This window comes from Polyodon spathula, chromosome 4, assembly GCF_017654505.1.
Source record: "Polyodon spathula isolate WHYD16114869_AA chromosome 4, ASM1765450v1, whole genome shotgun sequence".
In the NCBI taxonomy this organism is placed as follows: domain Eukaryota; kingdom Metazoa; phylum Chordata; class Actinopteri; order Acipenseriformes; family Polyodontidae; genus Polyodon; species Polyodon spathula.
The window spans coordinates 49,326,340-49,342,946 of record NC_054537.1 but is presented as its reverse complement, the minus strand read 5'-3'; the positions used below and the strand labels follow the sequence as shown (position 1 = coordinate 49,342,946).

The 16,607-nt window shown below is 41.5% G+C and overlaps 1 protein-coding gene across 4 annotated transcripts in view; it reads right to left on the bottom strand.

The window, feature by feature from the left end:
• Positions 1-10,083, bottom strand: part of LOC121314606 (arf-GAP with SH3 domain, ANK repeat and PH domain-containing protein 1-like) — a 217,966-nt gene extending 207,883 nt beyond the window's left edge. For 2 of the 4 annotated variants that reach the window (XM_041248041.1, XM_041248043.1), the window contains exons 1-3: positions 7,689-7,860; positions 6,016-6,088; positions 3,392-3,518 (exon numbers count right to left, since the gene is read on the bottom strand). In XM_041248041.1, coding sequence (XP_041103975.1) covers positions 3,392-3,518; positions 6,016-6,074 — 186 coding nt within the window. In that variant the 5' untranslated portion in view covers positions 6,075-6,088; positions 7,689-7,860. Of the gene's footprint in view, positions 1-3,391; positions 3,519-6,015; positions 6,089-7,688; positions 7,862-10,073 lie in introns of those variants that run through there. The other 2 variants (XM_041248042.1, XM_041248044.1) reach the window with 2 other exon arrangements.
• Between the last annotated feature and the right edge of the window lie 6,524 nt (positions 10,084-16,607).

Sequence of the window (16,607 nt, the reverse complement as noted above, 5' to 3'; positions counted from 1 at the left end):
CTTCAGCAACTGGAGAGATGCGTGTATTAGGAAGTGTTTGGGTCCAAACAATAACATGACTATATTGTGCATGGTTAAGTCACACCAATTCCATACACAACACTTATTTTGAATGCACTGTCACATCAGTCTATAAAGAAAAAAAAAGGCGTGATATCACATGTTTTCAACTGAAAGGCGATAGGGACGATAACAATCTGATCCCATAAATATGCCTGGAAGTCCAGGAGACGCTGTACTAACACGAGCAGATATAACACATATACACACATACATACATACAATGGCTCTCAAAAGTATTCACCCCCCTTGGACTTTCCCATGTTTTATTGTGTTACAACATGGAATCAAAATGGATTTAAAATTAAGAGTTTCTGCCACTGATCAATACAAAAAAGTCCATAATGTCAAAGTGAAAAATAAAATCTACAAATTGTTCTAAATTAAAATTACAAATACAAAATAGAAAAAAATTGATTGCATAAGTATCCACCCCCTTCAGTCAATACTTGGTAGAGGCACCTTTGGCAGCAATTACAGCCATGAGTCTATTTGGATAAGTCTCTACCAGCTTTGCACATCTGGACACTGCAATTTTTGCCCATTCGTCTTTGCAAAATTGCTCAAGCTACGTCAAGTTGGATGGGGAACTTTGGTGAACAGCAATTTTCAACTCTTTCCACATATTCTCAATTGGATTGAGGTCCAGGCTTTGACTGGACCAATCCAGGGCACTGACCTTATTGTTTTTAAGCTCCTCCAGTTTGGCTTTGGCTGTATGTTTGGGGTCATTGTCCTGCTGGAAGATGAATCTTCTTCCAAGTCCCAGGTCTCTTGCAGACTTCAGCAGGTTTTCCTCCAGGATTTCTCTGTACTTTGCTGAATCCATCATAACAAGCTTTCCAGGGCTTGGCGCAGAGAAGCATCCCCATAGCATGATGCTGTCATCACCTTGCTTCACGGTGTTCTCAGGATGATGTGCGGTGTTAGGCTTGCGCCAAAGATAGCGCTTAGCATTGAGACCAAAAAGCTCTACTTTCGTCTCATCAGACCATAGACTCTTCTTCCACTTGGTCTCAGAGTCCCCCACATGCCTTCTGCAAACTCTAGCCTAGATTTGATGAGAGTTTTTTTCAACAGTGACTTTCTTTTTGCCACTCTCCCATAAAGGCCAGTTTTGTGAAGTACCTGGGCTATTGTTGCCGTATGCACAGTGTCTCCCAGCTCAGCCGTGGAAGACTGTAACTCCTTTAGAGTTAGCATAGGCCTCTTGGTGGCCTCTCTGACTAGTGCACTTCTCGCCCGGATACTCAGTTTTTGAGGATGGCCTGTTCTAGACAGATTCACAGTTGTGTCATGTTCTCTCCATTTCTTAATAATGGACTTTACTGTGCTATGGGGGATAATCAATGCCTTGGAAATGTTCTTATATCCTACCTGATTGGTGCTTTTGAAGAACCTTATTCCGGATTTGCTTTGAATGTTCCTTCGCCTTCATGATGTAGTTTTTGTTAGGAAACACCTTAACTGCACACAGGTGGGCTCCATTCAAGTAATTATGTGCCTTCTAGACAACTGGTTGCACCAGAGCTTATTTAGGTGTGTCATAGCAAAGGGGGTGAATACTTATGCAATCAATTATTTTCTGTTTTATATTTGTAATTAATTTAGAACAATTTTGAGATTTTATTTTTCACTTTGACATTATGGGCATTTTTTGTGTTGATCAGTGGCAGAAACTCCTAATTAAATCCATTTTGATTCCATGTTGTAACACAATAAAATGTGGAAAAGTCCAAGGGGGTGAATACTTTTGAGAGCCACTATATACATACACACACACACACACACACACATTATTATTTTTACTAACTATTTGTGTGTGTGTGTGTGTGTGTGTGTGTGTGTGTGTGTGTGTATATATATATATATATATATTATATATATATATATATATATATATATATATATATATATATATACATACACACACACACACACACACACACACACACACAAATAGTTAGTAAAAATAGTACCCTAATACCCCCAACAACAAACTATTCACAGACAAGTAGTGATATCTCCAGCAATCAATCAATCTATGTATCTATCTATATTATCATAATTAAACCACAGAAAGACAAATAAATATGCGTGTGTGTATGTTTACTTATTTACCTGTAACAGTTATTATTTGTAATATTATACTGAACCTATTTTGAATTTTAACTATAGTGCTGTTGTTTAAACGCGTATTAATAACGTTTGTTAATATACTTTTATGGGTGGAAATCTGGCGGGGGGCGGAATTTGCCATGACACCAGCACTGATTGGATATGTGGTGCTGCAACCCTGTCTGTGCACTTCAAATCCCAGGATTCCACATGCCTGCTGCAATCCTGCGAGTAAACCATCTACATGTTTTTTCTGACACTGGTATAGGCGCGGCCTCCGTGGCCCCGGAGCAATGAAAGAGTCACAACTTACATAATACCGACAAATGTTGACTGCAATCAAAATATAACAACAACAACAGAGAAAATAAATACAGTGGGGCATGATTATTAAAAAAAAAAAACATGGGACTTCCATTTGCGTTAGGAAATAAGTATGTAGTTAGAAAAACAGTATGTTACATCTGAAAAAGATGCTCAGTTGAAGTTGCTCATTAATTATAAAATACTGATAAGACCCTGTCTATGACAAAATAAAACATTCTTGCCTGTAAAGTTCATAGATCCATTGTCAATTTTAGTATTGTGATTTTATTTTCGTTATATGTAACTATCATACACCTTATGTCATTTGAAAATACTTAAGTTCGTCATTATTTTAAATCAAAACAAAAATATGGCCCCACTATGACCCCCAATCATAAATTTACCTTGGCATTAAATCTTAATGGCTTTTGGTCTGTAGGTTGTCACTGGGTTTGTATTTGCAGAACTTCTCAGCATAGACCTGGGTCAACCTTAATGATGCAGAATTGCAAAACAGAAACGAAGCACAGTATGCCCCCCCCCCCCTCTCATATTTAATGTACACAATATATTGTTCAGATCTGCAACTGTTTCCAACCACAACAAAATGAAGCAGAAGCATACAAACCGATTGTTTTCCTCTCGACAGGACGCTCCTTTGCAGATGTATCACTATTCTAACACTTCTGTGCATAGGCATGCATTTGCTCATTTCCGCTTGCTGAATGAAGTATGGTATTAGATCGCGTACAAAAATGTATGCACACATTTAAAAAAAAGATCTTTGGTAGTTTAATGAAAACTGCCTTTCAGAGTACAATTGTTAAATAGTAGCTCCACACTGGTCGCTGTACATTATCAGTGAATTCCACAAGCCCACACCATATCCAAACGATGTGACCCTTACCTCTTCCAGCACACTGACGGTGTTCCTGCAGCTTTGTAGTCGAGTGGTGAAGCTCGATGTGGTCGGGGAGTTGTAATCCTCAGTAGTCTCGGAGAGAAACTCGGACACCGAGATCTGATCCGGCATCCTTTACCACAGAATCAAAAGGAGGAATGGAAAAAAAAAAAAAAAACGAATATCTAAATCATTAAAAATGACGTGGAGGACCTAATTTTCTGGCTGGCAAAAAATCCTTTTTTTCTCTCGATTTCTTACATCTACGTATAAAAAAAGGTTTATTGTCAAAGAGTCACGCTTGGTAGTGGGATTTCCACTCTCGCTCAATTTCGCCTTTTTTTCTTTCGCTCGTCTCTCGTTTTATTTGACTCTTTCCACACAAGCACAGCGGTTTAATTAGCTCCACGAACACAAGCTTCGCGTCAGAGCAGTAACGTCTTCATTCCGCTCTTAAATCGATTACTGGGTTGGTCTCTAAATTGTATCTAGCTGCTTTAAATGTTTTCTCTTTCTTTCCTTAGTTTTTTTCCTCTCGTTTCTGTCCTGACGGAAGGACTGACAGAGCTGACTCTCTGGCCCACAGCAAGTCACGGGGACAAACAAGGAAGAGCACTGCGCATGCCCAATACACAAACAATACGTCTGCCCCACCAATCAGGTTAGCCATTCGCCTCATCTTTCACAGGCGCTCACCCTCAGCCTCTCTCGCCCTTCTCTGGGGGTTGTCTTCTGCTCTTGTTATTCTGAGTTCAAGAAACCGCATTGCCCTATATTTTTCAGCCATCTGCTACTGTCTATTGCCAGACAGTGACCCAAGCCATTCCATCCTGTTTTTACTTAGTATTAATATATTACTTATAATTTTCCATAGCCTCTTAACCAGCTAACCAGTTTTTAATGATGTGACTTCTTTGTTTCAGAGAATCCTACTCTTACAATGCTGAGCTTCAATTGTCTCAGAGATAAATGTCAGGCAAACAAGTATATTTGCATTTTCTTCATAACACTCCTAACTACGTTTGGAATATGCACATTTTTTATGACTGAATTTATTTTTTCTGCATCTGTGTGTGATTTAAGTCGCCACACTGTTTTTGCGCACACATTTATTTAGTTCTATAAAGCAATTTGGCTTTGGCCCAAATTACAAAAAATATATGTATGATGTTTATCTAGAATGAAACCTGCCTTACTACAACAAGCTTGAACACAACCTGTACCAAGTGCCAGTATGGAGTATTTGTAAATATATTTATTATTACAGACATTTATCAAATGTGCCTTTAATTGGTTTTTGTTATTTATTATTTATTATTATTATTATTATTATTATTATTTTATTATTATTATTACAAACAGTCAAGCAAATAATGATGTGTGGTAACCACTTTACCAAATAATATAGTAATAATATATTATGCTGCAACTAATATTACTATATTATTTTTAAAAACATACAAACAAAAAAAACCCAAATAAATATAAACTATTGCTACACTTTGCTTTTATTCCAAATACATATTTATCAATATCTTGTGATTCATGACTGGTAATTTGTAATGTCTTGAAATGTGCAATCTGATATTTTATTGCAGACTGAAGGCTGATTACAAGCACTCACAATAATTTGACATCTGCTTGCACCATGACATAAACATCAACTAAATTTAATGATTATAAGAACTGATTTTCTGCTGCTTTAATGTTGCAATTGCGCAGCCTACAGGCAAAACACTGTAGCGCGTCTCTATTTGACACCACTAATTGTGAATTAAAATGAGGTCAGCAGCCTGTATTGCCGGCAATAACAACACTTATTATATATTTCTATTAGCCTTTTATTGTATACTTATACTATTTTCTATCATGCCCAACATGGAGAATACTTTACGTGATGTGTGTTGTTGTCCATGTTCTTTTGGTTTATTTGGTGCTCACAGCATCAAATCATTGCAGAACAAACGTAATATGCCGAAAGAGAAAAAAAAGCACTGTTCTTTTAGAGGCAATGCCAGATACAATCATAATTATGAAAAAGATGTACATTGAACCAGCTCCAATGTATCTGTTATTGTAATAATAATAACAATAATAATAATAATAATAATAATAATAACTTGATGTAAATGTTGCATGCGTGACAGGGTGGTGAGATACAGATGCAACAGGAGCTGGTTTACTAAACACAAATGCAACATTTAATTCAATTGTGATTTCATACTTTTCTTCGCTTGTGTCAGTTTTGCTATTATGCTTAAAGAACAGGCTTGATGCAAAAGTAATTAAATTTCAAACACTATTTCACTGAATAGCCCTGGGTTGCACCAGTTAGTAAATCAGCCTCATAGTATTTTTTGTGATGTGCTGTTGTGTACATGTGACATTATGGTGTTCTTATCTGGTGTGATGTGTGTGTGTGTGTTTTTGACAAGTTCTGCCTTGCGTATGTGTGACAAGGGGAGACACTTTCTTTGGTGCTTGTTGAAGTTGATGGTGTCAATAAGAGGTCAAAATGCATTAAACAACTTTAATAACTACTCTTTTAAATTCCTGTTGCAATTCCTAAAGGGAACACATATCAAAATATTGCACAACCATATAAGTATTATTAATTAGTTTCTTCTTACCGGTTCCATAAAGAATCCTTTGAAGAAAAGCTCGAAAGTCTAGAAGATGAGGACCTCATGTCTTACAAGTCACCTTAAGGGAATTAAAGGTTTAAGCCAACTTTGTCAGTCTTGCATGGTTACTGTCTTTACAAAGTATTAAAAAAAAGCCTAATTTTTTATGGTTAAGTTGTATATACTTCTTTAAACTTAAACTGCTGTAACATACTTAAAACTAACAATTACTGTACCGTTAACCACTTATTACCATTCTTTCCTCCTGTCTGATTTTTCTATCACTAGTTTGTGAATAGTTTGTTGGGGGTAAATTATTTTTACAGTCTGGTTGTTCAAGGTCATTGTACATATATATATATTTATATATATGATAATATAATATCGATATATATATATAATATATAATATATATATAGGGCCCCCAAGGCCATAGTCACGGTTAAAATCATACTAATAATTATTTATTTAGGCCCTTTTATACGTTTTGACGCAAATAAAAATGCATTTCATCCCTTTTTGCATTTGAAGTAAGTGGGATATTTAAAGTTTATTTTAGACAGTGAGTTGATGGTTGTGTTGAGTTCGTAGGGCTGCATTTTGCAAGGAGCCTCACAGCTGTCCAATCATATTACTAGAAGTTAAATGTGTATTCATGAATATAAATCAGAACACAGCCAAACAGCCTATCAAATCACTGGTCAGCCAAAAAGCTGCAACACTCATTGGTTATGATGTGCTTACCCAGCTAAACTCTCACTCTTGTCAAAACGCTTAAGCTGATTTTATTGCTGAATTTGATTGTATAATTAATATCACACAAAACATTATGTATGCAAGCACTCTTGTCTTCTCAGTATTTGGATAATTACACCACTATTAAAATTATTTGTTTGATAGATTAGCATTTAAAACTAAATATAGTGTCTACAAAAAATATTCTGGCATTGCTACATTGCTTATTTTCTTTTATATTGAATTTGAATGTTGCAAAGAAAAAGCTACTTATTTGCCCTGTACAAAACCACACAGGTCTGCAAATTTAAAACCTCAGGTACTGGAAATTCTATAATAGTATCTTATTCAGAAAAAGAAAAAAAAAAATGTTAACTAGTATACCTGTTAACTATATACTAATATATCATCCAAACAAACTTTATCCACAGTATATTTACAAAAGAGCAGTGAAAATATAAAACTAGGGATCTGCCACCATATTTCTCAATAATACACATTAATAATGAGGGAAAGACCATATTAGCCCACAAGAGTAAAACAATGTGTTGTTGTTGTTTTTTTTTTTTTTTTTAAATTGAAATACTTAATTTATACAGCGGTTCTTCTATAAATACAACATCAACATTAACCAAACAATTATTGGCAGTATTAAATACTAATGACATTTGTATAAATCAACGTACATTCAATATATCTAAGACGTTACTAATGACTAACTATTGCACATTACATAACTAACAGGAAACCGATCTTTAGATAACGGTACTTTGTCGTCAATAGGATCCGTTTTAGAAATAACTGAGAATATATGCACGATCTGATCAAAAGCAGTTGAAAGTTTTCTGAAACACGTTAATCCAGTATAGAGATAAAATATTTACCACAATGTACAATCTTTTCAAATAGTTACATTGCCACGCCTAAATCGATGTGTAACTTACCAAGATTGCTGTAATATGAACCCTACAGCTGCTTTGTTCGGTAAATCAAAAGCTATAAATCTAACATCACAGATTTTCTCCAATAGGCATCACATTGCTTCCATTTTGCACGTGTTATTGTATCCAAAAGTACATGAAAAAAAAAAAAAAGAATTTACTGCATGGGTCTGTCTATATGGGTTTGCATCCACTCGGACAGGAAGGGAAAATCGACCATGTGAGCAAATAAATAAAGACCAGTTACAGTGGACAGGATCTGGGAGCTAAGAGCACAGGAACTAAGGAAATCCAAACACTTAAACAGGAAATCTGAAATCTGGATAAACAGCACAGAGACAACGGTGTGTCGTGTTATATTTGTAGATAACGCTTACTGTGAAGGTTTTGAAATATTTGGCAAAACTTTACTACTCAAAACAGTGAAACACCAGCACGTTCATTTACTGGGCCCGATGCACGCGCGCGCGCGCGCACACATACATATATATATATATATATATATATACACACACACACACACACACACACACACACACAAAGTATTCAACATATCACACACACAAAGTATTCAACATATTAATAGTGTGACGTGTCGGTGAATTAATGCAAATTAATTACATAGCGCATAGGGTCATGGGTAACTTGTAACTGAGAAAAGAGGCCAAAAAAGGGGGAAAGGGGGGAGTGGGGGGGCACTTGCTTGTGTAAATCAGCGGTTTGGGAGCGAGGGCCGGTGGTCACCGTGAGAGGTGGGCCACTCCTCTGGTGTGTGACATCCCTACCCGCACCTGTGGCATTACATTTTTCAAGCAGACACCTTTTAGGCTGTGCAGTAAGAAACTGACAGAGCATCATGAAGGTGTTATTCTGTTTTTTTGTTGTTGTTTTGTTTTCTTTTGTTTTGTTTTTTTTCTCCTATGAATAATATGATTGTGATTGTTTCTAGGCATCAATTGGATTTTTAAATTAATGTTATCTTGATCATTTTAATTCACTTTCAAACATCTGTGAGAACATTGAACACAAAATTATGCTACATGGATCACAAACATAAAAAAAGTTTTAGTGCCAGGCAGTGAATTACAAAAGCATAGTCCATAATATAACATCCACTGGGCTTAATGGGTCAGTAGTTTTGTTAGATTACCAGAAAGTCCAGCAGCTATTATTAATGTTCTGTAAAAATCATGATTTTTTTTTTTTTTTTTAATTCACGACAGTGTCATGGGTAAAGTATCGTTATTCGCTGAATGTGCATTATTTTATTAATTATGTGTACACATTGTTTTTAAAACAACAAATACATGCACTGACATCATCAAAATTAACATCACAGTTATTCAAGCACTTTACAATAGCTTGTGAAACAGAGTTGTAATTAACAGTCTGTAGGTTAAGTGTATCTGCAAGGACAGATTATACGTTAGATGCATTTTCACCATTTAGGTGTTGAAAAATAAATACAACGTTGCAGTGGAGTGTCCTGCCCCTATATACATGTGTGTTTTTATTTATTATTATTATTATTATTATTATTATTATTATTTATTAGTCTTGTTAGTACTGTTAGTATTTGTAGTGTATGTATTTGTGTTTTGTGTGGACGGACGAACACCATCCGATTTATTATCTGCTGTGTGAGACTGGTCTCATAATATAGTCACATGAATGGGGTTAAAATCCCCATTCATAAAAACCTTGTGCAGAAGGTGGCCATGTCCCGAGTTAATTCATTGATTAATTGTTACTAACCAGGAGATGGTCACCTTTATAAAAACTTGCAGCTGTTTGCCTGGGGGTGTCAGAGGAGAGATGTAAGTCTGCAAAAGAGGATTAGAAACTAAGAAAACAATTGCTATATGTGATGGCTAAAAACCAGCATGATACTTGTTTTGGTGCTGTTTATTTGTTTGGCCATGCGCCTTTTTGTTTGTGTTGGTTTTGTTTTAATATTTTATTTTATGTTTATCATTTAATAAATGTACTGAGCGCCACGGCTCAGTTTTCACCCGCCAATCCTTGTTGTGGAGTGTGTTTCTGGTCTGACGTCACCCCTGCAAAGCCATCCTGCTACACTGGTGTCAGAAGTGGATGCAGGTACCCCTGCACGCACTCATCGGACTGTAGCCTGGTGAGCAAGTCCAGGGCGGACTTGAGGCTGGCAGGGGAGAGTGTAGTGTGCACAGGGAAAGGCAGCATCAGGTCTGGTAGGTGACGTAATCACATACAAAGACATAAGTCTGATATACACTCCTTGCAAAGGAGCCAGCTCCTTTGTACAGCAGTATCGGTGCTATGCTTCAGTGCGAGAGGTCCTGGGTTCACACCCACCCTCCACCTGTGTGTGGATTGCCTGCCCTGTGTGAGGCGCCTGCCTGCGGGAACCAAGATTGCTACATATGGTGGCAGAAATGGGATGACAGTGCCTCCAAGTGTTAGACCAAAAGTACAACCAATGAATTTTTTTTTTTTTTGGTTTGTGGAAAAAAAAGAAAGAAATGGATAAAGTGGAGCAGTACATGGAGAGGTGGTATGCTCATCAGAGGGAGTTAAAGGAAGGGAAGGAGTGGTGCTTTGCCATCGGCGAGGTCGGGCACAAATCACCCGACCAACCCTCTCCATGGCAGGAGGTGGAACTGCCGGTCCCCAAGAAAGGAAGGAGTGGCAGTGCCAAGAAGGCGGCGAAGAAGCCGGTGCGTCCACAGCCCAAGAAAGGGAAGCCCAAGAGTGGTCATTGGGATGGCTACTTTCGCCTGGTCGAGGCCTCGAGTTGGTGCCCTTCCTGCGGGAAGGGGGGCCACTCCGTTGTCAACTGCCCCTGCCCTGGAGAGGAGGAGGAGGGACGACCGAAGGGCAGCTGGGAAGCTTACCTCAGCACTCTTGAGGCCATGAACTGGTGCACTGCCTGCAGGGAGTGGGTCCACTTTGTGGTCAACTGCCCCATTCTTTAGGAAGAGGAGGAGAAGGAGAAGCACCAGTTTGCAATTGCTGCCATCTCCAGCGCAAGAGGGAGAAGCCCCGCTATCTCCAGTGATAGAGGGAGAGGATTCATCACTGCCATCTCCAGTGCAAGAGGGAGAGGAGCCATCGCTGCCATCTCCAGCACCAAAGGGAGAGGAGCCATCGCTGCTATCTCCACCAGCAGAGGGAGAATGCCTGCTGGTTTAGCCTCCACAGTCTGAGGGGCCAGAGAACGAATGTCCACAGCACAAGAGGGAGGACACTGAGGGTCTGCAGCCCAAGCAAGGGAAGCTTCCAGATCCACAGTCCAAGATGAGAACAGCGGAGGAAAAGTGCTTGCTGTTCCCATCCCCACCAGCAGAGGAAGAATGCCTGCTGGTTCCACCCACACCACTCTGGGAGGACTACATGTCGTTCCCACCACCACCAGCAGAGGGAGAATGCCTGCTGGTTTCACCACCCTCACGCTGAGAGGAGCAGGAGCTGCCTCTGCCTCCATCCCTACCACGTGGGGAAGAGAACCAGGAGCTGCCGCCAGAAAGCCAGCACTACCCCCTGAGCGCTATCGTCACTGCACAGCACAGCATGGACACAGGCACCACTTTCACGGGATTAAAGGGAGAGCCACACCACTCCCCTGCAACAGGGGGAGACTAGACGCTGCTCCCACCTCCATCGCTTCCACCACCAAGAGCAGAGCAGCAGGAGCTGCCTCTGCCTCTGCCACCTCCACCAGTAGAGGGTGAATTACTGTTGCTTCCGCCTCCACCGCTATGGGAGGACTGCTTGCAGCTCCCACCTCCACCAGAAGAGGGTGAATATCTGCTGGTTCCATCTCTACTGCCCAAAGATGCCTGCCTCGCTCCGCCCAAGGATGCTCGCCTCACTCAATCCAAGGATGCCCACTTCGCATCACCTGGGGTTGCCTGCTGCTCCGCATCGCCTGGGGAAGCTACCAGTTACAGGGCACGAAGGAGAAGTGGAGCTCCCGCTGCCGCCTCTATGGCCAGGGGCTCTCCTCTCAAGTTCGCCACCCGATGGATCCGCTGCTGCCACCGTCGCCTCCCGAGGGTCCGCTGCTGCCGCCATCGCCTGGGGTCGCGGGAACTGCTTCACCTGGGATTGCTGTCAGCCCTGCTTTTCCACAGGAAATACTGTGGCCGGAGCCCAACAAGGGGGAGCTGCTTGTTATGAAGAAAGAGGGAGGTCAGGAGACCACGCCCCAAGCAGCCTTTCTGCTGCCGGTATTACCTTGGCCTGAGGAGCCGGCCCGTGTACGGTCAGCCTGGCCACTACAGCTGTTGGGGTGGGAGGAGAACCTCCTCCTCTGGCCGCCACCTTTGGTCCATTGTTGCCCCTGTCCCTGGGCCGGGACTGTAAACCGGGACTTTGGGAACTAAGGGGGAAGGTGGCCTTTTGAGGCCATGTGTGCTGCGCACAAGGAGGGGCATATGTGGCGAAGTGTCCCACCCCTATATACATGTGTGCGCGGTTTTATTGTTATTATTATTATTATTATTAGTAGTAGTAGTAGTAGTAGTAGTATTAGTATTGTTAGTATTTGTAGTGTATGTATTTGTGTTTTGTGCGGACGGACGAAAGCCATCCGATTTATTATCTGCTGTTTTCGACCGGCGAAAATCTGGTCTCATAATATAGTCACTTGAATGGGGTTAAAATCCCCATTCATAAAAACCTTATGCAGAAGGGGGCCATGTCCCAAGTTAATTCACTGATTAATTGTTGCTAATCAGGAGATGGTCACCTTTATAAAAGCCTGCAGCTGTCTGCATGGGGTGGGGGGGAATGTCAGAGGAGAGATGTCAGTCTGTAAAAGAGGATTAGAAACTAAGGAAGCAATTGCTATACATCCTGTTTAGTTGCTTGGCCAACACGCCTTTTTGTTTGTGTTGGTTTTGTTTAAATCTTTTATTTTCTGTTCATCATTTAATCAGTTTTCACCCACCAGTCCTTCTTGTGGAGTGTGTTTCTGGTCTGACGTCACCCCTGAAAGCCATCCTGCTCACTAATGTGTAACACAATATTGACCCTGAGCATCAGTCGACTGACTGGTCAGTGCTCACTGACAAGCAACCAGACTGTTTTACAAATGTAATAATCTCCTGCTTGTGATACTGTAGCATTAGCTACACTTGTGCACAAGAAGTTTGCTGCCTGCTATACTTAATTGGTTGGCAGAAAACCTGGCCAGGTTATCAACGTTTAATTGAAAGCTTATTAAGCATTTATATATTAAAGCCAGAAATGTAATCTTTTCTGAGTTTTCCCAGTAAACGCTGAAAGTTATTGAAATCTTTATATATTCTGTTTTTCTGTACATAACATATTAGTAATTATCCCTGCATCTGTTCTCCTATTTATCTGGTTAGTTGTTTTTAAGTGTCCTTATAGCAAAGGTCTGGTTCTACTTTAATTGATTATCGTGGTCTCATTAAGCCATTTGCCAATTTCTTGGGTGTGGTGTGTGTTTGTAAGAAAAAATATTTTTTTATTTAGACAACAGCTAGTAACAATTAAAGAGCGCTGAAAGCAAAAGAGAAACAAATGCTATGGACTTAAATCCTTCTTGCAGGCAGCAGTACATGCTTTTTGCAGTTGGAGTTCTGCCAACCCTTTATTGACAGTGAGCCTCTCTGTTTCTCATTTGTTTCTGTCTCGGGGGGGGATTGATTCCCCCACCTCCTCGTGTTCATGAAAGGTGAAGGAATAGGAGGGCATTGGAGAGAGAACAACGTGCAGAGGAGTTTTGGAGAAACTACACCAAGGACTGAACACCCGATGACAAACTAGGGCTGGACTGGAGAACCTGAACGGCACTTGGACAATACTTCTTTATGAAAACTACCCCCTGGTAACAAACTCTGGCCTGAAATGACAAAGAGACTGAAAGACCTCCGCTTGTTGGCTGATTGATTATTTTGTTTGTTTCATTTACGTTTATAAAGAACACTCCAAAGCCCTTCATCCTCTGCCAAAGCCTGTTATACAGGTGTTAAACCTTACTTGTTCTTGTGTTGTGTGGTTTTGTGTGTGATTCCTGCCTTACAAAGAACCCGCCCCAGGAAATTTTACTATATACAGTGAAAATTATATATATATATATATATATATATATATATATATATATATATATATATATATATATATATATATATATATATAGTGCCGTGAAAAGTATTTGTCCATTTTTAGTATTTGTGCATTTTCGCACATTTTTCACATTGAATTTGGTCGATCTTTTTGTGGGTTTGTGACAGAAAGATAATTAGTTCTGGTGATAAATCTCCCTCACGACCGGTGAGGGCACTAAAGAACGGGAGGAGAAGTATCTGGAAGGGCTGACCTGACAGTTTGTTTCTGGGACCGGGAAGTCGGTCAGCCTGGAAAGAAGCTGACCGAAAGTGTTTTACCGTCATGAAAAATACCCGTGTCTGCACTCGCCACCAGCACGACTGCACTCACCCAGGACTGGTGACCGTGTGTTTGTTTTTGTTCGGGACTGTGCCCTGTTATTGCTTTCCCCACGCTTTACACATTGTTGTGTATAGCCAGGGATTTATTATTTTACGGTCACCAGACCTGGAATATAAATAAAGCACTTTTCACTGAATTACCGTTGTCTGCCTGTCACTCCTGCATCGCATTACCGCTACACCTGTTCCCCCTTCACCACAGGGTTGTAGTAGTATATAGAGGGATAGAGTCTGAGAGAAAAAATGACACCAAAGTTTGGTGCTTCTTTCATTTGTTTGGTGTGCAAGGTAATCAAACATGCAATCTTCAGGTGTGAAAATGTTATTGCCCCCCTAGTTAACTCAACCCAATTAAAGGGATAATTAGGGTCAGCTGTTTGAATATTATGGTTATCAATCAGGTCTGATTTGGGCCAGGCCTGCCCTATATAAATCTGACTAACTTTGGCCCTTACCGTCAGAGTGAAGTTGTCAGCGCACCGGTTCTACAGGCACATCATGTCACGATCAACAGAAATTCCTGAAGATGACTCCACCATCAGAAAGACACTGGGCAAAAGTGGGATTCATGGCAGAGTAGCAAGGCGGAAACCACTGCTCACTAAGAAGAACATGAATGCTCGTTTGCCAAAAAGCACCTGAATGATCCTCAAGAGTTCTGGAACAATGTTCTATGGACAGGTGAGTCAAAAGTGGAACTTATTCAAACAAACATGCAATCTTCAGGTGTGAAAAAGTTTTTGCCCCCCTGTGACCAGAAGGACGGTAGTGGTGACATCAGACCCAGAAGAACACAGAAACCAAAACACACTTGCTGGCAATGAAAACTGAGCTGTGGCCCTCAGTTCAATTATTAAATAATAATACAAACAAAAGATGTGATCAAACAAAATAAAGGGCATGTTGGCCAAACAGACAGACAAAATGGACATGGGCTAACCCAACAAACAAGTACCGTAGTGGCAATTCCAGCATGCTGTAGCAATTGTTATTTTTAAATCTACTCCTTCTCTCTCCTGTTCTCCACTCATGGAACACACAACCCCCAGTGAGTGAAAACATGCTATTTTTATGCAACTGTACCGAGACTCAATTGCTAATCTATCATTCAATTGGAGTCAAGGTACAACATGAATTAATTAAGTGTAATTCCCTATGCTCACATATTACATTTTACCTGCACATGAAGTGTAATTGTCGTGCCTAAATACAAATATACATTTTAAACACTTGTGCTCATAACCCATATTTATATCCTGTGTATTTTATACATAAACACCAACATTAACACACTACATACAACATAAAACACTTAATAAACATAAAGGGTCAGGACACATATGCCCCCCCCCCCCCTTGTGCACAGCACACATGGCCTCAATGGCTACCTCCCCCCTCAGTCCCAAAGTCCCAGTTGTAGTCCTGGCCCAGGAACAGGGGAAGCAATGGACGAAAGGTGGCGGCCATGGTGGGAGGTCCTCCTCCCACCCCAACAGTTGTAGTGGCCAGGCCGACTGCATACGGGCCGGCTCCTCCGGCCAAGGCAATCCTGGCCGCCATACGGCTGTCTGTGGGGATAGTCTCCTGACCTCTCCCCCCTTCTTCATAGCCAGCAGCTCCCCCTTGTTGGGCTCCGGCCACAGTATTTCCTGCGGAAAAGCAGGGCTGACATTAACCCCAGGCAAAGCATTTCCGGCGACCCCAGGCAGTAGCAGCAGCGAACCCTCAGGAGGTGATGGCAGCAGCAGCGGACCCTCGGGAGGAGACGGCAGCAGCGGACCCTCAGAAGAGGAACTGGAGGGGAGCCCCTGGCCATAGAGGCGGCAGCAGGAGCTCCACTTCTCCTTTGTACCCTGTAACTGGAAGCTCCCCAGGCGATGTGGAGCAGTGGGCAACCCCAGGCGATGCATGGCAGGCATCCTTGGGTGGATCGAGGCAGGTATCCTTGGGCGGTGGAGGTGGAACCAGCAGGAATTCACCCTCTGCTGGGGGAGGTGGGAGCTGCAAGCAGTCCTCACATTGTGGTGGAGGCGGAACCAGCAGGAATTCATCCTCTTCTGGTGGAGGTGGGAGCTGCAAGCAGTCCTCACATTGTGGTGGAGGCAGAACCAGCAGGAATTCACCCTCTGCTGGTGGAGGTGGGAGCTGCAAGCAGTCCTCCCATGGTGGTGACAGAAGCAGAGGCAGCTCCTGCTGCTCTGCTCCTAGCGGTGGAGGTGACGGAGGCAGATGCAGCTCCTTCTGCTCTGCTACTGGTGGTGGAGGTGGCGGAGACAGAGGCAGTGTGTAGTCTCCTGGCAACGGAAGTGGGAGCGGCGTGTAGTCTCCTGGTGACGGAGGTGGGAGCGGCATGTAGTCTCCCCCTTTTGTAGTGGACTGGTGCAGCTCTCCCTCACTTGCAGGGGAATGGTGTGGCTCTCCCTCTTGGACTGGAGATAGCAGGGCTTCTCCCTCTTGCACTGGA